The sequence below is a fragment of the Echiichthys vipera genome (assembly GCF_963691815.1).
Source record: "Echiichthys vipera genome assembly, chromosome: 19".
In the NCBI taxonomy this organism is placed as follows: Eukaryota; Metazoa; Chordata; class Actinopteri; order Perciformes; family Trachinidae; genus Echiichthys; species Echiichthys vipera.
The window spans coordinates 5447935-5472363 of record NC_139844.1 but is presented as its reverse complement, the minus strand read 5'-3'; the positions used below and the strand labels follow the sequence as shown (position 1 = coordinate 5472363).

The 24429-nt window shown below is 43.9% G+C and overlaps 1 protein-coding gene across 1 annotated transcript in view; it reads left to right on the top strand.

The window, feature by feature from the left end:
- Positions 1–204: 204 nt before the first annotated feature.
- The window catches only part of LOC310961636 (endothelin-2), a 40660-nt gene continuing 16435 nt past the window's right edge, over positions 205–24429 (top strand). The window contains exon 1 of the mRNA XM_083933782.1: positions 205–473. Within this exon, the coding sequence (XP_083789908.1) occupies positions 410–473 (64 nt within the window). The 5' untranslated portion in view covers positions 205–409. The remainder of the gene's footprint in view (positions 474–24429) is intronic.

The following is a 24429-nucleotide window of genomic DNA, read 5'->3' as shown; positions in this document are numbered from 1 at the left end:
CTCCTCCTCCTCCCCCTCCCCCTCCTCCTCCTCCTCCTCCTCCTCCTCCTTCAGTCCAGTCTCCATCTGTTATCATACAACTGCCTGTAGCTGTGCTCCCAACCGGCTTCATTATCCTCTCACCGTCTGGAAACCATAGCAGCCCGGGAGCCCCTCAGGACGCCAGGCTTCCTCTGCACCTGGGTGGCAACTGTTGCACATTTCTGGACATTTTTCTGCATTCACTTTTCCCCCCCGAGTGTTGACTGAGAAGCTTCATAAATAAGCTCAGGTGTTTTGATCCAGCAGGAGCACCAACGGGAGTGTGTGTGTGTGTTTGTGAGTGTGTGAAGGGTGTTTTTTCTGGAGGAATCTAACGTTCTGACTGAGCTGCAGAATTTCTCCTGTGGACGCTGAGCAGACGAGCACGATGGACTTACTCACTTACTTTTGGCTCCTCACCACCACTCTGATGTTGATCCATCAGCATCAAGGTAAACCCTCCTTCTCTTTCAGTCTCTGGAGCTGCAGAGAGAAATGATATCAATTCTACGGTGACTTTTTTTCAGTACTTTATTACAACTTAAAGTACTTGTTATTTACAACATTTTTCCTGCAATGTAAAACCTGTCCCAACAACCTCCAGCCTGTCAAGTCTGTCAGCAGGGCATAGAGATTATTCATTATATTATAATCCAGTGGCTGCTAAATTTATTTTTAGTGATGAACCCTTATGAAATGTATTTTCAGCACATAACGATTGAATGTTACATTTCAGGTTTGGAATTAAATTAAATTCAAGGGAAAAACCACTTTTTTGTCACCGTTTAAAAAAAATTTCTTGATAAGTTGTGCTTCACTTTTTTTATTCTCATTTTCTTGATTTTGTAAATTATTGTATATCAAAAATGTCTGCCCACAGTCTGCCCTATAATTATTCTAGGAATGAAACATGACTGGTATTAATTAAACGGACATTTAAAAAGATCTCACGTGCCTCTGCAGAAACACTGTTATTATATTCTACATAGCAGAGCGTCGTCTGCGTGGAGACGGACGCTTTTGGCTCGCCAATACCCAGAGCGTTGTGTCCTGAACGAGTTGTGTGATGTTGTCTTGACTACTTCTGTGTTTTCAGGGAACATATTCAGATCTACATTATTTCTTAGAAAAGGAAAAGTACTTAGGAAAAGTAACAACACAACATTATTTAAAAAAATGCTGTAACAAGTAAAAGTCCTGCATTAGAATCATACTTGAGTAAAAGTACAAAGGTATCAGCATGGAAATAAACTTTAAAGTAAAAGTCCTCTACGTATAACTGTATTATATTTATTGATGCATTATTGTCCTTGTCACTTTAATGCTGCAGCTGGTACCTCAGAATTGTACTTAACTACAGTATTTAAGTAAATGAACTTCCTTTCCACCACTGCCCTTTTTGAAGTACTGTTTGGGGCCCAACCTTACGTCAGGACAGTGAGGTGAAGGAGCTTTAAGTTAAAGACGCAAAACCGAACAGTAAAAGAAACATCGCAGCCCAGTTTGTTCAAGTGAGCTGCCGTTTTTAGAAACAAAGTTGCAGGATTCAGCTTCTCTGCAGCAGAAGAGTCAGTGTGGAGGCTGATGTGATCTTTACACGCCCAGTTAAATAGTTATTTCACTGGAGCGCTCCATCTCAACTCAGCAGCTCCAGTGAAAGGACTGAAGGAGACATCTGATGTTTAATGATTTTGAGTAAGTTATTCAACCACTTTAGACTCATTTGCATCTGTAATCCTGATTTAAATGCAATCCATATTTTGCAAAGTAATGCATGAGAAGTGCTGAATCACCTCATGAGTCACTTAAAAGAACATTTTTCTAGTTTAAACACTAGAAACGAGTGACGAGTTGAAATGAAAACCTGATGTGGTTTATATCCCTCACTTTAATCTACAAAAAAAGATGCCTAAAGCAGTTTGTCATCGGAGATATCTTGAAGCTTTTAAAAGTTCAAAAGACTGATGAATTAAGCGTGTGGCGTGTGGCCTGAGGGGAGATGTGTTCATACTTGTCGATCTCATCATTATGAACTGTGGTCAACTGAGTCCTGACCACAACTTCAATCCACAGATTTCCTCTCGCTCCGCTCTGCTTGTTCTGTCCGGGTGAGCACTTGTCACGCCAACGCTCACACTTAGTCATATTTTTGGGGGTCGCGTCTCAGAGGAGTGTCCTGTCAACATCTGCTCTGTGCTCATGCTTCACCGTCCTCGCTGTTACTTTTTCACTCTCAAACATTTCTCCACCACTCCTCTCTCTGTACGCCGTGTCAACGCCAGACATCTGAGGTCTATTATGGTTCACTGCAGAAAACAACTCTTTTAAAACTCAGGACTGCACCAGCGTGTCTTTGTTGAAGCACCTTGGACACCATATAAAACCTAATGGTCCATATACCCACAACTACTGACTGACTAATGACTGCAGTGGCTGTCTAAGCTGCTTTAAATGCAAATATGTCTGTTAAAACCTTATTTATGGAAACGTTCACAACAACAGCTATCACCTACATCTAAATTTAAACAATATCATGATCTTCAGACGCTTCATGCAGAGACTACAGATTAAAAGTGAGATGGCTGAACTCGGTGTAGCTCAAGGCGATTCAATTAATTGGGAATTTGGGCCGGTTGACAAAAGCAAACCAAAATAAGGGGCCGGAAAAATATGAGCATCACATTAAAAAGTATTATAAATCACTTAAGCGACATAGGAGTGCATATTTTATCTTTATGTTTTTATCAATGTAAATATTAGTCATAGGCCTCAAAATGCAACAAACTTGTTGAATGAACAAACCTGTTAACCAGGTTTACACTCAATTATTGGTGAAGTTTGAGGTTCTTCTCCTTTACTTGAGTATTTTATTTCCATGCTACTTTTTTCTTCTGCTCCACTACAAATCAGTGGAAACTTCCACTTTTTACTCCACTACATTTATGTGATTACTTCAGTAACTAGTTACTTTACCAGGCTGACAAGCTCATATGAAACATTAGTTTATTCATCAGAAACTGGACTGACAAAAATGAACATACGTAAATGCAAAGTATTTTTTACAGTTGAGTGGGAAAGTGGTGTTGAAGTAAGGATGATTTTTTTTTTTAAATGCCTGATCAAGTTATACTCCTTACACACAGATATGTCTGCAAAGTAAACACAGGCTTCTCAGTAACGAAGTCTCTATCCATTCACTGGTGAACTTTGTCAGACTTTCTTTTTTTCAGAGTAGAAAGAGACATTGCGGTGGTGATTTAACCACAGATTTAACCAGACAGAAACAAGAACAACAACAGAGCAGAGCTTAGTGAGCTGTTGCAAAGAGGATTTAGAAACCCACGAAGAAGAGCGTAGTGGGAGCCCGGTAGTGTTGTGGCTGCGCGCCTATGGAGAGCGTGTGGAGCAAGTCTCCCAGCATGCTGGTATTTGACGCTCTGAGACGGTAGCGCTGAGACGGAGACGAGGAAATATTCCCATGGGCCGGATCCAGCCCGGGGGCCGCCAATTGATTATCCCTGTACTAGCCTGTTCCTGTGTCCCGTGAAGTTCATCACGGTGCCAGAAGCAGGTCCTGAGTGTGTTGACCCAATGGGAGAAGTGAATGTGAGCACAGATTATGACCTTTCTCCTCACTCCATAACCATTGATATTCAATAAACACTAAAATGTCATTTTTCAGACGGACGGATCAGGAGAAAATTAACTTTGAGACCTGTCCTGGCTCGGCTCGGCTCATCATGTTTCCATCACAGCTGGGCTACCTGCTCGAAGGTGTGGATTCCGTGGCGTATTTCGGACATCTTTGTATTTTAGTGTTTTTATATTTTTTTATTTTTTTATTTGGCCATCCGTGAGGAACTCGGAGTAGAGCCGCTGCTCCTTTGCGTTGAAAGGAGCCAGTTGAGGTGGTTCAGGATCATCTACTAAGGATGAACACTGGGCGCCTTCCTAGGGAGGTGTTCCAGTCACGTCCAGCTGGGAGGAGGCCTCGGGGAAGACCCAGGACCAGGTGGAGAGATTATATCTCTACACTTGCCTGGGAACGCCTCAGGATCCCCTAGTTAGAGCTGGTTAGGAAACTAAAATTTAAAGAGATTCACTGAGAAGCTACAGAAAAGCTGAGAACTTTAAAACAAATTCTTTGTCTCAGCTCTCCCACCATAGATGTATACAATAAGTGGATACAGTGTTGGAGGTGGAGCCACTTCATTCCTATGAAAGCTGCTCAGTGGAGCATGAAGACAAAAAAAACTTCAAGGTCTAAAAATCCCTGGATGATCGACATTACTTCCTCACTGTGTGGTCCAGAGAGCAGCAGCACTAGAGACTTCCACTTCCTGTTTAGCTACTTCCTGTTTAGTGCTCCTCTAACTTGAATGTGGATTAAATTATTTAGTTGTTTCTCTTCTAAACTTTCCAAATGTTATCGGACCGAATGGTTTGAATTCTGATATCAACATGAGTCATTTCACTGATTTAAAGACATCTCTTTCTCCATGTGAGTCAATGAAATAAAAGAAAGTCTCTTTGGCCACCATGATATCACGTGACCAACAGAAAGTTGTAATTTCACAGTTTGGCTACTATGTCAAATTGGCTTCAAAGTCCGGCGCACTTCCTGGGAAGAATACTCTGGAACTAAGATGAAGCTAAACTAAGATGGTGAAAATGGTTAGCATCACCTGCAAACCATCAACATAGTATTTAGCCGCTGAAACGCTGAAAACCCTTTTCCAAACAATATAACTTTAATAATGATACCTATAGAAGCAATAGTTGCAGAACAATTTTCTAATTTTTTATCAAGTGTTTATTAAATACTTGTTGAACATTTTAATCATCACCACAACCTCTCTGTGCGGTCCAGACAGCAGGAGCACTAGAGACTTCTACTTCCTGTTTAGCGCTCTGCTAACTTAAATGTGGATTAAATAATTTAATCGTTTCTCTTCTAGACTTTACAAATGTTATCGGACCGAATGGATAAAATTCTAAGATTTATTTGTCATTTCACTCAGAAAAAATGTCTCCACTGATTTATACATTTGATTTCCATTTGCACTCCATGTGAGTCAATGAAAAAGTCTTTTTGGGCGCAGTGATATCACGTGACCGCCAGGAAGCTGTAATTTTACAGTTTGGCCACTATGTCCAATCGGCTTTAACGTCCAGCGCACTCCCTGGGGGAAATACCGTGGTGAAGATCCATCTCAGGTACGGCTCAGTGCGCTAAAACTAGTAACAGAAACATAAATCATTGCGGTATGGTTCGGTTCAGCAACGAAAAAGGCCTTAAAGTCTCACGAGATCTGGGAACACAGCTAAGCTAACGTCAGCTAATGTGCCTTAGATAAATATGTTTAGGAATGTTTGATATGGCTTTTAGCTTTGTAAACATCTAATGTTAGCAATAAATTTTGCACACGTAACCTCTCATCCATCTGCATAACATCCACTATGCTTTTAAACGACAGACAGGAAGTGGAGAACATTTCGTTCCATTGGTTCTGCCTGAGGACAATCTTCATATCCATAAAATCTGTACAATCTCAGTTAAATGTCATGTGAGTCATAAAGCTGTGATAAAAGTGTTGAAATAGAAAACAAATGTGACTTGTTTATTCATTAAATTTGACTTTAAAAAAAAAAAGATTTCCAGATGTAGACACATAATATTTCTCAACTCTTTGTCAGTTATTGGAACTGGTTACATTTTTTGTTTGTGTGTTTGTTTTTGAGAGATTGAAAGGGTAAAGGAGTGTTGATAGTGTAATTCGTAATTGAAACTGAGTTTTTGAACCAAACTGCAAAACAAATTAACGCTGTGTATTACAGGTTTTATTTCAAATCGTTTTATACAGGATCACTTAAACAACAACCGTTTTCAAAGGGTTCAAATAAAATAAATAGCACCTTTTCAAAATCACCCCAAGCATTGTTTTCTGCATAATATGTTCTGAAAAAAACAGGTTTGCATATCAGCAAATATCTGAAAATATGTATGCTGACACTGGTAGATACTGATATGTGTGATGGGCCAGTATCGGGGTCATATTGCTCTGCCTCCAGTCAGAACTGGTTCTCACACTTCAGTGGTGGTGATCTGGCTCATTAGGTCTTATTGATGGAGAGAAGAAAGCATGTCTTACTCCCTTCAGCCCAGTGAGATTTCTTCCAGCCTGTGTGGGGATTCTCGCTGCAGACATTTGGGCTTAAAAAGCTCCATTTCCGTTCGTCAGTTTGCTTTGGCTATCATGTTCACCTTTATTACCTCCAGAGAAACTCGATTCCAGCAAGGCTGTAACAACACAATGGATGTGAAACTGTCGCTGGCGTGTTCGAGACTGTAATTTGCCACACGCTCTAACTGCATACCTTCAGTCGCTCTCCATCCGTCTGCGTGCATGCCAGTAAAGGTATGTAAGAGTCTGTTTGTCGCAGGCTTCTACCTGCAAAAGAATCCTGCCAATCCAAGCAGGCAACGAACGGATCAGGCAGCTGATCCACCAGTTTATTGTCAAATATCGTCAAACCCTGTGGAGCCGGGCAGACTCTCTCACAACGGAAAGAAATTAAATTTTGGCTTGGCCATCCAAACAATGTGGGAGCCTGAACAGGGGCTTTGGCTCTTCACGCATTTTTGTTTCTTCTGGAGCCACAGATGTAAACTAAAGCAGGCATTTGCATGAACACTAAAAGGGGGACGTGCACAACACTCGCCCTCTTTTGCTGAGCTGCCCCTTAGTGTGCTAGTTAACACCTGCTAGACATGTTGACACTGCTGCGGTTTGAACGCCATCCAACAGCTTCAACAGACAGTTACATAGTGGAGCGACACTGTTCACTGTGAGAAAAATGACAATAGATATATTGTCAATATAAATATATTTATATTGACAATAAATATAAAGCAAAAATATATATAATCCAACATGTTCCTGCAGGAATGTGATCTGAAATGACAACAACAGACAATTTTACAAACGCTGCTACATGCTAATGTCGTATGCATCTTGGTTCATGTAGTTTATTTCTTCACATTTAGGATCTGATTTCTGCATGAAAATGTTTGATTGTGTAGTTTTTGGTTTAGAAGTCTTGACTGGGGATTTCTGTTAAAAAAAAAAAAAAAAAAAGTGCCACAGTAACATGCTATCACATGAACCAATTATAGCTAGCTAGCTAGCTAATAAATAGGCAGCAGACTAAATGCAGCTAACTCAAATACATGAGTACATAAATAAATCGACTTTTAGTCAATTGTGAAAATTCTATGCTACATCAGTTTAGCTACTTTCTTGCCCACATTATTGCGCCCAATTCATATTAATGCTTCGTTCATGTCAGCCGAACAGGAAGAACGTAAAAACTTGGGAAGTGTAAACAGGAATGGTTTGACCTGTTGTTAGTCTTTAGGTCACATGATATAAATACCTGCAATATCTATTGTTATTGTGCTTCATCAAGTGAAACTAAATACAAAAATCACTCTTTTTTTTACTTGAATCAACCGGGTTAATAATGGGTTTTGATTCAATGTAACTGCCAGAGATTTTACAACCGACTTGTTGGTTTGCTTGCTATAACCTCACGAAACTTATAGTGTATGAGATCTTGTGGTTATGATTGCTGAATCATGCTAGATTAGATTTATATTGTCATGTGACATGTAGGTCACACCAAATCACCAAAACTTCAGGTCAGAGCCCTCCAAATGTCTGTGCAGGTGCCTGATCACACATGTACTCAAAGTATATAAGCGTATGGGTACAAATACCAGCGCTCAGAGACCAGAAAACACTAAATAAATTATGAGAAAAGGAAGCTGCTAAGAGCACGCTGCTTGGACGATTGAACGAGTGCCAAAAGTGGAAACGGGAACCTACATTTATGTCTATAAAATATTATTTGTTGCCTTTAGCAAGGAAACAATAAACTACCAACTTTCAGCATAAAATCTAACTCACGTTCAGTCCCATACTAAGAGAGACTGGCACATTTGCAAGGTTTTGACCTTCACATAAAATGCAAAACAAAATGGCAGCCATTGCACCAATGGGCCAGCCTGGGAACCAAACCAATCTCATATTTTATTTGCTCTGCGTCTGCTCCCCCGCCGGTTCACACAGATTTCCAGTTCTCATTCCAACTCGTCACATACGGACGCTCTGTCAGGACCACAGGCTGTAAATAAAGATAGACGATGCGTCGTGACTTCCTCCCACTGGACAAAAGTGAAGCCAGTCTCAAGTTGATAAGATGGCTGTCAATCGCGACTTTTCACCGCGTCTTTATAGCACCAAATACACCTGTACGGTGCAGGATAAAGGAAGATAAAGGAATTTATCGATTACGTACGTTACATTTTCAGACGCTGTGTTTTTAAAAAAATCATTCATCTGTTCGATGTTGACATGAAAAGTGAGTGCACACTCTGTTCGTCTTTTCTCTCCATGCTAGAGAATCACCGATCGTTTTTTCCGATCCAGACGGATATAGATGTACCTAATATTATGTACTACCAAATAAAGTGTACATTAGCAGCAAAAAGAAGTAAATAACACTTCCATGTAAAGTGCACTGCAAACAGATATTTTTAAAATGTAATATTAAACCCTAAATGGTGTTCCAAACATAGAATTGAAGTGACTAGATTGATGTAACTGTATTGCTGTGTATGGTATTAATAAAAAAGAAAAGACTGGATCTGAATGCTGGATCCAGCTAATTAGTTAATATCGGAGTCATCTCTACTCCATGCCACTAAAATCTGTAAGCTTGTTCTGTATATTATTTAAAAAATGAATTAGAATGAAATATATCATTACCAAATTAAAATGACGAGTAATAAAACATTATGTCCGAATGTTTAGGACACTGTCCGTCAAAATGACAGACAACGGGGAAGTCTGATGCAACCCTTGTGTTCAAGACTAAATCACATTTTAGATTTGTTTTGGCGCCGCCAGGCCCGTGGTGAGCCAACACCCTGTCTAAAATGGAGATTTAAAAGTAATAATAATGGTGTGAAATCTTGATTTCTGAGTGAGAATGTTTCCAATTGTTTCCGGCTTGGTTTCCCCAGATTCCTCAAAAGATTCTTTTTTTCTTGTTGGCTCCCAGTGAACATTGAAATAACATTTGGTGAAGCTTAATGTGGTTTAAATAACCAGGGGAATAATATTGTAGTATTAGATTCCTCTGATGTTGGCGTCTACAAACAGACCACAAACATCAAGTCACGTCAAGTCCAATTATTGTCAGTTCCACACAAACACGAACTGTGGTTTCCCACGACCAGAGGGTGCTAACAGAAAAACACTAAATTTATTTCATGTATTTAGCAGTTAACACTACGATGAGTGTAGCAGTTATTATGCATAATGAAAACGTACAATACTAGACAACTGACTTATTAAACTACAAGAATGTATATGTTTTATAGTTATAATAGTGCAAAGGAACAAAGATATGGATATGACTAATACAGTAGTTAATATAAATAAATAAAGAATTATACATATTGTAAGGAGGAGGCACAGAGGTCAGGATGGCCCGTTATAAAGTTTTAATTATAAATAAAGTATAAATAGTGCAGTTTTTATTTTTATGGTTGAAAATATTTTTCAGTCTTTATTGAACAAACATTTCAAACATTTGAAAACTCAACATAATGCTGAATTTAAGAATTGAAACAATATATTTATAAAATAAATGAAATGAGAATGAGTATAAATAAACTTCAGTAATACAGACAAAAAAATATATATGTTATTTTTCTTTAGAGTTCATAGAGTTTGACCGTTTTTTTTTGTTTTTTTACTGTTTGTATGTTTGTATACTTAAAAGTTCAGACCTGATGTAGCCTTTTAGTTTTGTTGGTTTGCATTTATTCATTACATTTACCATGTAAATCCAATAAGTTTACAATAAATTCCATGTTAAATTTCTCATGCTCAAAACAAATGAAAATTACATTTACTCTCATTCTGATTTTTTTGTATTTGAATCAATATACAACGTGACTCTTGAGTCCAAAATGTAGGAAAAAAATATGAATGTAGTTCCCTCAGATCACAGTGATGTCATACTGCAGATCAGGAGAAAAATGGCTCCAGAAGGGCGAGTTAAACCTGCAGCTGTGTTTTTAAGATGGCGCCCTCTGGTGGTACAGATATTACTGCTGCAGCATGGTGACATGGAAACCTGTGATGGGTTCATGTTTTCCTTGGTAGTGGTTGTTGTTGTTGTTGTTGTTGTTGTTGTCGTTGTAACAGCATGTATCAGAGTCTGTTGGTGGTGAACGATGGTCACATGGTCGTATTTTCCAGGAGCAGGGTTATGTGAACTCAGAGTGAGTTTAACGAGCTTCCACAGACCTGAACCCCGACTGTGACTTAGTGTGCCGGAGCCTTGAGCACAACAAGCTGCACACGGGCAAAAGTCGTAAACCTGGAAATGTAACCTGTGAAGTGGCCTCGCGTGACCTTTTTCCCAACAGGATGTGAATCACCAGGCTCTGCAGACATCCTGTTCATATCAGTCGTTTCGTGTTTGAGAGGGAGTGCATCTTTTTTTTTTAGTTTAAAGTCCCCCCTCCCTTAAAAATATGGTTCTCTTCTTGTTCCTACAGTGGAATATTTGTGCAGAAATATGTGTGTGCAGAGTTTGACACTTGAATGCAGATCACATTTACCTGCTGAAAGTTTCTCTGAGCTCAGTGAAAATCTGGCTTTAGGGGCGGTGCCTACCAGCATGATTTATGACATCACAAATTATTTGGAAGACATTTTGTGAAGCAGAAAGAATCTGTTTCCCAACAGTTGAACTTCTAAAAAGACCAATATTTGCAGAAATTGTAGATTCCGACTGCGTTTTTGCATGAATTACAACAGCTTTTAACAACTCTGTTTGTTTTGATTTTTAGATTATTTTAATGACTTTATAAACTTCTGGGTAGTTTAATCTATAACAATAAATCGTAATTTATTAGTTGGTGATATTTTTGATTTAATAATCTCAATCTATAAAGTTACCAAACTGTCAGACAAAAGTAGTAGTTTACTTCTGCGGTGGAGTGGACGTAAAATAGAAAAACTCAAGTAAAGTACATTTTCTCAAGTATTATACTTCTCGAGTAATGTACTTAGTTACTTACCATATTTTATCACAACTTTCTTAGGAAAATACACCGTGAGAGCAAAATAAAGTCAAATAATGATGCTCTTTAAACACAGGGCCCCTCTACAGTAGACCCCCAGCATTAAATAAAAATGCTTGTTTTTCTATGAATTAAATTATAGAAGTGAGCCTCATGGGTTACTGTCAGTATCATACGGGTTACTGTAATTAATAACAAGATGCCTGACAGGTTTTTTTTACAGAAAATAAAGATGAATAAATGACGAGCTTATCGATGTTGCTGATCTCCAAGCTGCATTTTTTAAAATTCGTCTTTAATAACTGCCGAAGAGAAAAGACAAGATAATTACACTAAATGATGTCGTTGAGGACAAAACGATGGGTGTTGATGGACGTTCATCTCTGTTGACATACCTGTGGTGGGGGACCGGTGGGGTTATAGGAGCCAGCCGGCAGGTCTGTCAGTTCAGCGCATAATGAGTCGGAGCGTACCTGTTTGCTTGGATCCCCGTATCGCTGTGTTTCTGTGGTTCTTCAGAAATGCTCACTTACCCTCAATGCAGCACTCCGTTTGGTCCTCAGTAACACACCGGCCAACTGTGAAGTACATCGGTTGAACAGCTCTTGAAATGTCCAACATTGTATCTACACACATCCACCAAATGGAGTGCTGCAGATCTCAGATTTTGTTCTACAACATAAAATTGGTCAGTAATCATGTAGTTCATTTAATAATCATAGTTCAGTGTAGTTCATTTCCAGCCTAGAATTTGCATTTATGCTTCAAAAATCATGAAGGTGTTTTTTATTTGTGGAGATTCAAAAACTTTTGTTTGCCACAGAGCTTATTTTCTGCTGTCATCTAAAATCCAACAGAAAAATCCTGTTTGTAGTCAGGGATAATTCCTAAAATAATGATACTATAATAATGAATTATGGGTTCTAAATATTTGAAATGACACACTGATGTGTTTTTAATTACATAGTTACATGGGGAAGCGTTGTATTGTCCCTCTTTATAGCTTATAGGCTTTTTTTCTCAGGGTCAGGGGGCACTTGGCTGAACAGGTGTTCTCATTCATTCTCCGTACATGTAAAAAAAAAATAATAATGTGCAGATATTTGGTTTATTCTACGTATTTATGATGTGTATTCCCCACAGTGAAAGCATGTGACCTAATATAAGGGAGGCTGGTCAGGGGGATTGCTGGCACGTAAAATACAGGACTTTAAGCCAGGGGAGCAGGGGTTTAATTCCCCTCCTTAGTAGACCAATCAACGGCCTCTTTTCTGATCCTAACAACATGTTTTTCATGCCTAACCATTACCATCACCTTTTGTTGGCTAAAATCGTTGGGGTTTTTTGTTGTGTTGTTGCACTTCCAGATCTGCGATTTTCCATGGCAGACTATCTGTCCGTTACGGCTTTTTTCCAATGCCTAACTCTAACCGTCAACTTTTGTTGGCTAAAATCAGTCACATAACGTTGTTTTTTGTGCGTTGTTGCACTTCTGCTTTAGTGTATATTGACTTCCAGTCCGGCAGCTTGTTTGTCTTTGTAGGAATTTTTACGAATTTCTGTTCATAACTTTACGTAAGATTTTCTATGAAGGTATTCATGAGAACACGTTGGGCTGAAAGATATTTCCAAGGGGGTTCTTTTATGGTCAAAACCATCAGGTCAAACAGAGTTCTGCAGGATGGAGTATTTCTGTAGTCGACAGTGTTTTATGATTTTTGAAGCGTAAACATAATCTCCAGAGGTTAAAAAGCTAATATTAGACTGTAAACCAACTCCACCGCCTGCTAGATTCATCCGGTTTCTCTTCATGCAACAATAACAGTGGAGTGTTTACTGACCGACTTTATGTCCTGGATCAAAACGTTCACATCTCTTTAGCCAGTGTTAATGACCTGATTTCAGACATCCAACCAACAACAGAGTCAGAAAACACACAGACGGGGAAACAGTCTGTACAATGCCAGAAAACATTTTACGGCTCATTCCTGCAGCACTCTTGGACAAAGCACTCCACTGGCATGCCACAAATACTGCCGCCAAGACTGAGTGGTTGGACAAATGGTTTTGGACATGTGAAGGACAAACAGACAGATTCTTTGCTCTATATTTAGATTGGAAGTTTGTTTAACATTATAGATGCTTCAATGTAAAGAAACTACAGCCAGCACACATCTGAGTGAACTTTTTAAAATCAGTCAAATCTGGAAGTGGTGTCAGTTTGCCACACATCTGTACTCAGTGTTTTAGTTTGAAAACAAAAGCTTGACATTAGGGAAAATGTTTATTTGCACACAATTATGTTTAGATGGATTTCACTTTCATGTCTGTACAGTAAACATGAGGCTGGATTGGTTAGCTTAGCAAAAAGAGTGAATCATACTGGCTCCATCCAAAGGCAACAGCGTCCACCTCCAGCTCCTCCAGAACTCACTTTCAACACCAATCTCTTTGCTTAAAAATCAGAGTATACGATTTTTTACAGGAGTTATGACTGAGCGGTTTACCTGAGCAGTGTTTTTACACTCTAGTTAATAAGATCAAACAGATATTCAGGCTCATTGAGCTGCACAAAGAAAGCCTCATGAGACCACCCTGAACTCACTGGCTCCATTTTATTTTACTCGAGGATCAGTCTGTATCACGGACCAGACAGATGAGGACCACAAGTGCGTCACGTTTTAAGAGTTTTATTGAGGGTTCCAGAGAGGGAAAGGGAGTGCGATGTCGTGAGCCTGTGTGTGTGTTCCCAAGAGACGTCTCGTGCAGGTGGTGGTGGAGCGTCCAAGCTGGCCTGCAGAGGAGCTGGAATTCTAGCAGAAGATCATACAGGTCCAGAGGAGAAGGCAGGTCGGGTTTTCCAGGGCAGACGATCAGGCAGGTTCAGGGGCGAAGACAGGTCGGGTTTACCAGGGCAGCAGATCAGGCAGGTTCAGGGGCGAAGGCAGGTCGGGTTTTCCGGGGCAGAAGATCAGGCAGGTTTACAGGCAGGTCCAGGTTGTACAGGAGTCAGGGAGTAAAGCCAGTGAAGCACGATACAGAAGCAACTTCGCAGACGGTCTGACAAGGCCGAGCTGAAAAGCAGGACTCTTTATGCTGGAGGTGGTGAGTGGGAAATGCACTGCAGCTGGCAGGTAAACGGGAGCAGAGCAGAGACAGGTGAAGCTGATGAGTACAATTAGTGAGTTGCCAGGCAGAGAGAGAGAGCTCATGACAGAACCCCCTCCCCTAAGGGACGGCCCCAGAAGTCCCCAAGAAGCATCACCAAGCCGGGCGGGCGGAAGGGGGAGCCGGAGGAGGGTCAGAATTCCTCTGATTGGTCAGAATCCAGGTCAGGGGCCGGGTCCGGCCCAGCGTCAGGTGTCGGGCAGGTAACATGTTGGGGGCCCCTTGGGCGGCCACGCCGGACAGAGGGTTGGTCAGGACGCTGACGATGGAACTCGGAGATGAGAGTCCGATCCACAATCCGTCTGGCAGGCACCCAGGTCCTCTCCTCTGGGCCGTAACCTGCCCAGTCCACCAGGTACTGAATTCCTCTGCCCCGTCGCCTGGACCGAAGCAGTCGCCGGACGGAGTAGACCAGACCTCCGTCTACGAGACGCGGAGGAGGAGGAGGGGGTGCAGCCGGAACCAGCGGGCTCTCGTGAACTGGCTTTATCTTGGAGACATGAAATGTGGGGTGCACTCTCATGGACCTGGTTAGCTGGAGCCGGACAGCAGTTGCACTGATGAACCTCTGGATGGGGAATGGACCAAGGAACCGTGGAGCCAGCTTTCGTGACTCAACTCTGAGTGGCAGGTCCTTGGCCGACAACCACACCTTCTGGCCCACCTGGTAGGTCGGTGCCGGAGTCCTCCGACGGTTGGCCCCGATGGCGTAGCTGGTGGCAGATCTGAGGAGTGTGGCGTGGGCCTGAGACCAGGTACGGCGACATTGTCGAGCATAGGCCAGGGCTGATGGACAGGTGACCTCCCCCTCCTGGCTGGCGAAGAGAGGAGGTTGGTAGCCATACACACACTGGAAGGGTGACATGCCAGTTGCAGAGCAGGTGAGAGAGTTGTGTGCATACTCCACCCATGTCAGTTGTTTTGCCCAGGCCCGGGGGTTGGAAGATGCCACGCAACGGAGTGCCTTCTCTAGCTCCTGGTTTACTCGCTCCGACTGGCCATTGGACTGGGGGTGAAATCCAGAGGATAAACTGACTGTGGCCCCCAGCAGATGGCAGAACTCCTTCCAGAAGGTGGAAGCGAACTGTGGGCCCCGGTCCGAGACGACATCCCCTGGCAACCCGTGTATCCGGAAGGCGTGGTCTAGGACCACCTGGGCGGTCTCCTTGGCAGATGGCAGCTTCCGAAGGGGGACGAAGTGTGCCATCTTGCTAAAACGATCCACTGTGGTGAGGATGACCGTCATGCCGTCAGATGGGGGTAGGCCAGTAACAAAGTCCAGAGAGACATGCGACCAAGGTCGTGAGGGCACAGGTAGTGCCTGGAGTAGGCCAGCTGGGGGCTGGTTGGAAGACTTGTTCTGGTTACAGGTGGGACAGGCACGAACAAACTCTCGAAAGTCCTTCTTTAGAGACGGCCACCAGAACCGCTGGGTGAGTAGATGGCAGGTCCGAGTGGATCCAGGGTGGCAAGCAAGACGGGAGTTGTGTCCCCACTGTAGGACCTCGGATCTCAACTCTTTGGGGACAAAGAAACGGTCTGCAGGACATGAACTGGGTCCAGGGTGGTTGCGGAGAGCCTCCTGTACTTGCTGTTCAACATCCCAGGTTAGGGCAGCAACAACAGGGACCAGGCAGGATGGGCACGGGTTCCTTGGTGTGCATATCGTCTCTCTGAAACTGACGGGACAGGGCGTCAGGCTTGGTATTGCGTGACCCAGGACGGTAAGACAGTGTAAAGTCGAAGCGGGTGAAGAACAGAGCCCAGCGGGACTGTCTGGGGTTCAGCCGTTTGGCGGAGCGGATGTACTCAAGATTCTTATGGTCGGTCCAGACCAGGAATGGAACTATTGAGCCCTCCAGCCAGTGGCGCCACTCCTCCAGAGCGAGCTTGACCGCCAGCAGCTCCCGGTTGCCGATGTCGTAATTTTGTTCAGATGACGAAAGTCGATGAGAGAAGAATGCACAGGGGTGGAGTTTGCCATCCTCTGCCGCTCGTTGAGAGAGCACAGCGCCAATGCCGACATCAGAGGCATCCACCTCTACAATGAACTGCCGATCTGGGTCAGGCATCTGAAGGATGGGGGCAGAAGTGAAGCGTGACTTTAGGATACTGAAGGCGTCGTCGGCTGCCGAGGTCCAGAAGAATGACACTTTGGGACTAGTCAGGGCGGTGAGAGGGGAGGCAACGGTGCTGTAGTTTCGGATGAACTTGCGGTAGAAATTGGCAAACCCAAGGAACTGCTGAAGCTTCTTCCTGTTTTCTGGTAAAGGCCATGAAGTCACAGCAGAGACCTTGGCTGGATCCATTTGGATGCTCCCCTCTGCCACAATGTATCCCAGGAAGGCCACAGACCGAGCATGGAATTCACACTTCTCTGCCTTGACATATAGGGAGTTCTCCAGGAGGCGATTGAGGACTAGCTGGACATGGCGGGTGTGTTCGGACAGGGTACGGGAGAAGATCAAGATGTCGTCCAGGTGCACAAAGACGAACTTGTTCAGCATGTCCCGTAAGACATCATTGACCAGAGTCTGGAACACTGCTGGGGCGTTGGAGAGACCGAATGGCATCACCAGGTACTCGTAATGGCCAGTGGGGGTGTTAAATGCCGTCTTCCACTCATCTCCCTCCCTTATCCGCACGAGGTGGTAAGCATTCCTCAGGTCAAGCTTGGTGAAGACCGTGGCTCCCTGGAGCAACTCGAAGGCAGAGGTGAGCAGGGGAAGAGGATACCGGTTCTTGATGGTGATGTCGTTTAAGCCCCGGTAGTCGATGCAGGGACGGAGGGACCCATCTTTCTTCCCCACAAAGAAGAAGCCAGCACCAGCAGGGGAAGAAGACGGACGGATGATTCCGGCTACCAGGGAGTTGTTGATGTAGTCCTCCATGGCTCTTCTTTCGGGTGCAGAAAGAGAGTAGAGGCCACCTTTGGGTGGAGCGGTTCCTGGACGGAGGTCTATGGCACAGTCGTAGGGCCGATGTGGGGGCAGAGAAGTGGCCTTGGCCTTGTTGAATACCTCCCGGAGTCTGTGATAGCATGTGGGGACGTTAGAGAGGTCAGGGACAGAATCGGTGGGTACCGAATAGGAGGGTAGCATGGCAGAGCGCAAACAGGTCCGGTGGCAGTCCTTTCCCCACTCAGTGATTGTCCCAGTCGTCCAGTCAAGGTGGGGGTTATGCTGGCGAAGCCATGGGTAACCCAGGATGAGGGGTTGGCCTCGGGAGCGGAGCAGGTGAAAACCGATAGTTTCATGGTGGTTACCTGAGAGCAACATTGAGATGGGGGCAGTGACGCTGGTGACTGTGCCAAGGAGATGGCCATCCAGAGCTCGGGCTGGGACAGGACAGGGCAGATGTTGACTCTCCAGCCCCAACTGATGGGCCAGCTCGATGTCCATGATGTTAGCCTCGGCACTGGAGTCCACCAGGGCTGCTAAAGTATGGGTGGTTTCGGAGAGGACAAGTCGAACTTGAAACAGGGGCTTACGGCTTGTGGAGGGTTGGGTGATCATCGAGCTCAACCGGATCCCTCCTACATCCGATGAGCTCCGGCTTTTACTGGACAGGTGGCGACACGATGACCATTGGCCCCACAGTACAGGCAGAGGTTGGACGAGAGGCGACGCTGGCGCTCTGCAGGAGTGAGAGAGGCACGGTCAATCTCCATGGGTTCTGGCGGGTCGAGCTGGCTCTGGGGAGTGACTGAAGAGGGTGGCCGAGCAGCCGAATTACTCAGAGTGCGGACAGACGGCTGGGTGGAGCGTCCCTTCTCCCGTCGACGTGTCTGGATCCGGCGGTCGATACAAACGGCAAGGGCGATGGCCTCATCGAGTGTTGAGGGTTGGTCATGCGAGACGAGTTCATCCTTCACATAATCCGCCAGGCTGTGAAGGAAGGCATCCACTAGTGCGGCCCCGTTCCATGAGCTGCGCCTTGCCAGGGTTCGGAAATCAATGGAGTAGTCCGCCACAGTCCGGTTCCCTTGGCGGATGGTCATCAGTTCCCTGGACGCCTCCGCTGTTGATGAGCCCAGGTCGAACACCATTAACATCTCCTCGACGAAGGCATCGAAGGAAGCACAAGCTGGGGTCTGCCGGTCAAACTCAGCGGTTCCCCACAGTCGAGCCCGGCCCGTCAGGTGTGTAATGACGTACCCAACTTTGGCCCCCTCTGTGGCGAAGGTCCTGGGCTGTAGCGAAAACTGGACCCGGCAGCTGGTTAAGAATACCCGTACATGAGCCGGGGTGCCATCGAAACGTTCTGGGTTGCCGATCCTTGGCTCAGGCGCACAGGGAGCTGGAGCGTTGGGGTCTGGAACAATTGAATGCTGAAGAGGTGCTGGGGCAGAGAGGAGAGAAGGCGCAGACAGAGCAGGTGCAGTTGCAGGTGTAGCTGGGGAGGGGTCATGAGCAGACGGAGAGGTCAGGTTTGTGAGCATTTGCAGGACCTGGGCTAGCTGTTGCTGCTGTTGGATACGCTGTTGTTGTTGGTGACCGAGCTGAATCAACGATGAGATGTCTCCAGCCATCCGTTGCATCGCTCCCTCTGCATGTTCGAGGCGCTGCATGGCAGTCGGTGGTTCAGAGTCGGTGGGTTCCATGCTGGGTGTGTCGTGCGCTGGGTTCATGCTGGTCAGACCGTACTGTCACAGACCAGACAGATGAGGACCACAAGTGCGTCACATTTTAAGAGTTTTATTGAGGGTTCCAGAGAGGGAAAGGGAGTGCGATGTCGTGAGCCTGTGTGTGTGTGTTCCCCAGAGACGTCTCGTGCAGGTGGTGGTGGACCGTCCAAGCTGGCCTGCAGAGGAGCTGGAATTCCGGGGCAGAAGATCATACAGGTCCAGAGGAGAAGGCAGGTCGGGTTTTCCAGGGCAGACGATCAGGCAGGTTCAGGGGCGAAGACAGGTCGGGTTTACCAGGGCAGAAGATCAGGCAGGTTTACAGTGAAGCACGATACAGAAGCAACTTCGCAGACGGTCTGACAAGGCCGAGCTGAAAAGCAGGACTCTTTATGCTGGAGGTGGTGAGTGGGAAATGCACTGCAGCTGGCGGGTAAACGGGAGCAGAGCAGAGACAGGTGAAGCTGATGAGTACAATTAGTGAGTTGCCAGGCAGAGAGAGAGAGCTCATGACAGTCTGGTAACATGCGACGGGGCATATTTGGAGCTGTTTGCAAAGCCAATGTCCAATCAGTGTTGGTTTTGAGGCGAGTTTAAGCGTGACGCCGATGGCAAACTCCTTCTCTAGTCTACCAAGTAAACAGAAGCAACGCAAGCCAATTTTGATCTGATCTAGACACATTTTCAGACAGCGGTAGCCCTAATTTTGTTACCTGCTCTCTAACTCTTTTTTCTCTTGGATCCTTCTGTTGAATATCGACCGGGCGCCTGAAATTGGGCCTTTGATCCGTAAATTCATGTTACAAAAACTGCAAATATTCTTTACCAACATGTGGTTTACTTTCTAAGATTTGCCTTCACGCTGTTAGTACGTCATACGATTTGTCGATCTGATTGATACATTTGGCCCGTATGTTGGTAATAGACAGATGGTTTATCCAATCAGCAACCAGTATATTTGCCCTTTTCCAAAACTATCTGAGTTCCCAGACGGATATGCTGAGCAAATGAATATCGTGGGACTCAATCCATCTGGAGTCAGGTTAGCACAAAGACGGAGGCCACTGATTAGGGTTATTCATGATTTACGGAGACCCAACAATTCCCCATAAGCAGCAAATTGCAACATATATATATATATATATATATATATATATATATATTAATCTAGCAAACTTCATCACAGTGGGAACTAAGACTTTACTTTTCACAACCAAGAACATCGAACAGGCGCAGCACTATGGTTGATGGACATCTGCATTTTCTGAACATTTGCACCTTCAATCGGAGCATTCGAACCTGCAAACTCGTATGAACCGGCCAGATGATATTGCACGAAGATGTTTGTTTTTTGGAGGATATGTAATGAGCTTTGACAAACAGCGTAACATCGTCCGTGTCAAATGGATTCAAATCTGTATCATTTTCTTCAGCATCAGCACAAAACCTCTCACTTCAGAGCAGCTTGGTTTGGCTGCGCTGACCATGAACTCCTCAACCCTTTTGGAAGATCGGCTTTCTGTGACGAGATAATGAGGCAGAGTTTTCTTTTCAATCTGCAAGATAACGTATATTGCTTTAAATGTATCTTAATATCTCTAAAATATTTATAATTCACCACGAACAAGCTCTAAGTACACACTAGGTATGAAAAGCCCAATATCTTCTGTAATTGTTTATTTTACCTTCCGAATGAGAATTGATCTTGTTTTTTTTTCACATTCCTGCTTGAACAACCAGTTCTCAGGTTAAACTGGTTGTTGACCCCACATGAGGCCAGGACGTTAGGGTGCAGTCTGCAGCTGGTAATTATCAGCATTATCGGGACTTTTAAGCTGAGCAGCAGTTTAGAGTGTCATTCCAAGGATGTGGTGGATTTCAGTCTTGAACCATTGTGAAATCAAACATCGTAATCCAGCTGTACTTTTAAACATTTTTTACAAACAAATCAGGCTTTTCTTGAGCTTAAAATGTTCTTTGTTTTGTGTGTTTTGTGTTGGAACGTCTACTATTGTGTTTTTGAAATTTAAACATGTCATACGCATTCCATTCCTCATGTTCGCCAGCATTTATTTTCCTGGTTGGAGACTTTGGAGAAACCGATCTGATCTGCAGGTTGAAGGTCACGGATCCAACGGAGATGCCCAAAGTCCATCCTTTTTCCCATCCTCGTCCTCAGACCTTTTATAGGACAGAAATGCAAAGACTGACGGCGTACTCAAAGAGAGGCCTCATGTTGAGTGAGGTCTGCAGTCAGAAGTAACGGTGAACACTCGCTCCCTTGTTCTCCCTCATGATCTTTATGCAGTGATGCGGGGATCACACAGGTGCAGGTGAACACTGACCTCTCTATCTCGACTGGTAACGCCACGTCAGTGTCATGCTCGCGTCGTCAGGCAAAACTTAAGCGAGTCTGTTCTCTTCTGCGAGTGGCGGAAAATGTAGAGTATTGGTTATAGTTTGGAGCATCTGTCGTTCTTGACTATGTTTATATACAGTAAACTAGCTAACATGTCTAATGCATGTGTGTATATGGAGGCAGGAGGTCTATCCACTATTAAAATCATCATTTCTGATGAAATTTCAACACATTTTCAACCAGTTTTGTTTGTTCCAAATGTCAGACATGTATTTGTCTTTTTGTGTATTTGTTCATGTAAAAATTTATTTCTAAGGATGTTTACGGCACGATTTGAAACTTGAGATGCAAGATTGGAATTGAAGTTGAGAGACAACGTATACACAAACAGATGAAAAGCTAAATCTTCAACCCTTGTCCTTGTCAGGGACAAGATGACAAGGACAAAGATGAATCTGTAAAATGATTCATATGCAGAATCTGTCCATAGAGATTTCCCATGAATAACTCCTCAGTACCCAAAGAGTTCCAGTGTCTTGTTTCCCAGCTGCAGAAGTAAAGGGAGTTTCTGTGGGACTGTTGGAATCTGTTGAGACACTCTGCTCCACCTAGGTTGTAAAATGTTGATTCATATGTTTATTCAAACTCTTTTATCATCCTCCCATTTATGACTTATTGTTAAATAAATCGTCTTGGAGCGTAAGTAAATGCTTCAGGTCGCATTTAGACCTGTGAGTCTTGACGCGAACTGAGGCCTCACCTGTAACAGCAGGGGCAGCGAGACTTACAGCCACAGAAACACTAACGCTCTTTTGCTTTGGCCTGTGAAGTGCAGAAGGCTGAAATAACCTCTTCTGGCGTGTGATCCAGGATCTGTCACTGACAGGAGAAGAAGAATGTGAAACAGCTGTGGTGCGACCAGTATGCACCCCTGTGAGTCTGTATTAGACACAGCAGCCCTTTGAGCTACATGCCAACATTTTATAGTTTGACAATATGACTTTAACTCAACACCCACGTACGTCTTCATCAGTGTTTGCTCCATGTATTACAGTATCCTGCAACGATGGGGAGTCTCAGGATGAGGTTTGGTCCTGCTCCTGAAATACTGCTTGGTAGCTTCAGTTGTTGGAAACAAAACCGAAGGCTGTTTTCTGAACTCTGGACTTGATTACTACATGATTCTTCTAACATAGTTTCTTTCCTACTGCAGCACACAACAGGAGATATGACAAAGCTGTTCACGCTTGCTGAAAATACAGTCTAGGGGTGGCACTAAGGCATGCAAGAAGTGTGCTAAATATTAAAAGTGCTACCTAAAGTGTAGTTCCAGCGCAAAATCATCCCATGGTCTTTTCAGCACTAACATCCATCGAGACATATTTTTTTTTCGTGTATAAACTATTAAGGGAGAAATCTGTGAGAGTCACTAACAGCCAGAAGTGGCCAGCACTGATTAGCTCTGGGCAGTACGGTGAAGCCCTTAAACCCTTAAACCAACTTTTTTTTAACCACTAATACTGCTCAAAATACACCAAACCTCTGCAGTAGCATGAGAAGAGTCCCTACACAGAAAACAAAGCACCAACAACGTAGTTAGTGAACCCAGAGTTTATTAAAAGAGTGTTTTAAAGACTTACCTACTGGCCCCTGTACCAGCTCCTCTCATAGTAAAGTCCCTTCAAGTCAATTGCCAAAGTCAATCCAAAAGGAAGGAGCCCATTGGTGCTTTGTTTTCTGTGTAGGGACTCTTCTTATGCTACTGCAGAGGTTTGGTGTTATTTGGAGCAGTATTAGTGGTTAGCAAAGACATTTAATGCCTTCACTATACTGCCCCAAGCTAATCGGTGTTGCCACGTCCGGCTGTTAGCGACTCTAAGCGACTCCTCCAGATTTCTCAGTTTATAGTTGCTTATTTGATGTATGTGAGTGCCGAAAAAGACCATGGGATTATAAAGTAGTTTATCTTAAGAAGGTTATGACAATGAATGTTAAACTAAATACTAAACGAAACTTTAATCAGAACATCTCTCACTGAAACGAGGACCCAAAAATACTTTTTCCCCATTGACATACACTTACAATTTGTTCAATTTGGTCCGATAAATTAATAATTTAATCAACATTCAAGTTAACGGAGCGCTAAACAGGAAGTAGCCGACCCGACCGGAGGAAGTCTCTAGTTCTGATCTTCCTGGGAGTTTTAGACGAGGAAGTTGAACTTTATAGTCTTCAGGTTTCACTGAGCAGCTTTCATAGGAATGAATGGGACCTCCCCTCCTTCACTGTATCCACTTAGTTTACCCATCCATGTCTTTCACACATAGTAGGCTCACTCGCAGATTAAATAGTCCTTGTAGCAGGGAGCTTGAAGGGTAAACTCTGTTTGATTGTCTTCATACACACACAGCCCCACTGGATGATAATGTCTCGATAAGTTCAGGGTTTCAGTGCATGTGTGAAAGAGGCTAAAGTGTCCACATAAAGTTTCACTTCATGGGACTGTTGTTGCACTGACGGGGAATGTTGGGACGTGACAAAACAGTGGAGATTTCACATGAGTAACAACCTCAAGTATGTGATGCTCTGGGACGGACAGACCTAGAACACTTATGGTGAGGAGAGGTGTTATTTTGTTTAAGTCTCTCTTGATACGCCCAAACATTCCCAGTGTGCACTGGGAGCAGGATCAAAGAGTGTCTGTAGGCTTTATGGGCTCTGTGGGCTTTTTCAGTTTGTATATGTGTGTCTGTATGTGTGTGTGTGTGTGTGTGTGTGTGTGTGTGTGTGTGTGTGTGTGTGTGTGTGTGTGTGTGTGTGTGTGTGTGTGTGTGTGTGTGTGTGTGTGTGTGTGTGTGTGTGTGTGTGTGTGTGAGAGAGAGAGAGAGTGTGGGTGTGTGTTCAGGTGTGGATGTTGCAGCACAACGTTTCTGCTCACGCTGTGGTTGTGGTGCAGTAAAGCAGGAAGAGGCAGAGAGCCGGAGTGTAGATTGGTGTTATTATTCTGCCCTGATGAAGACCTTGTGGCTCAGACTTTGACTAAATTAAGTAATTTCCGTCTCAGGATAAAGAGTTTTCCACACACTTTGTCCT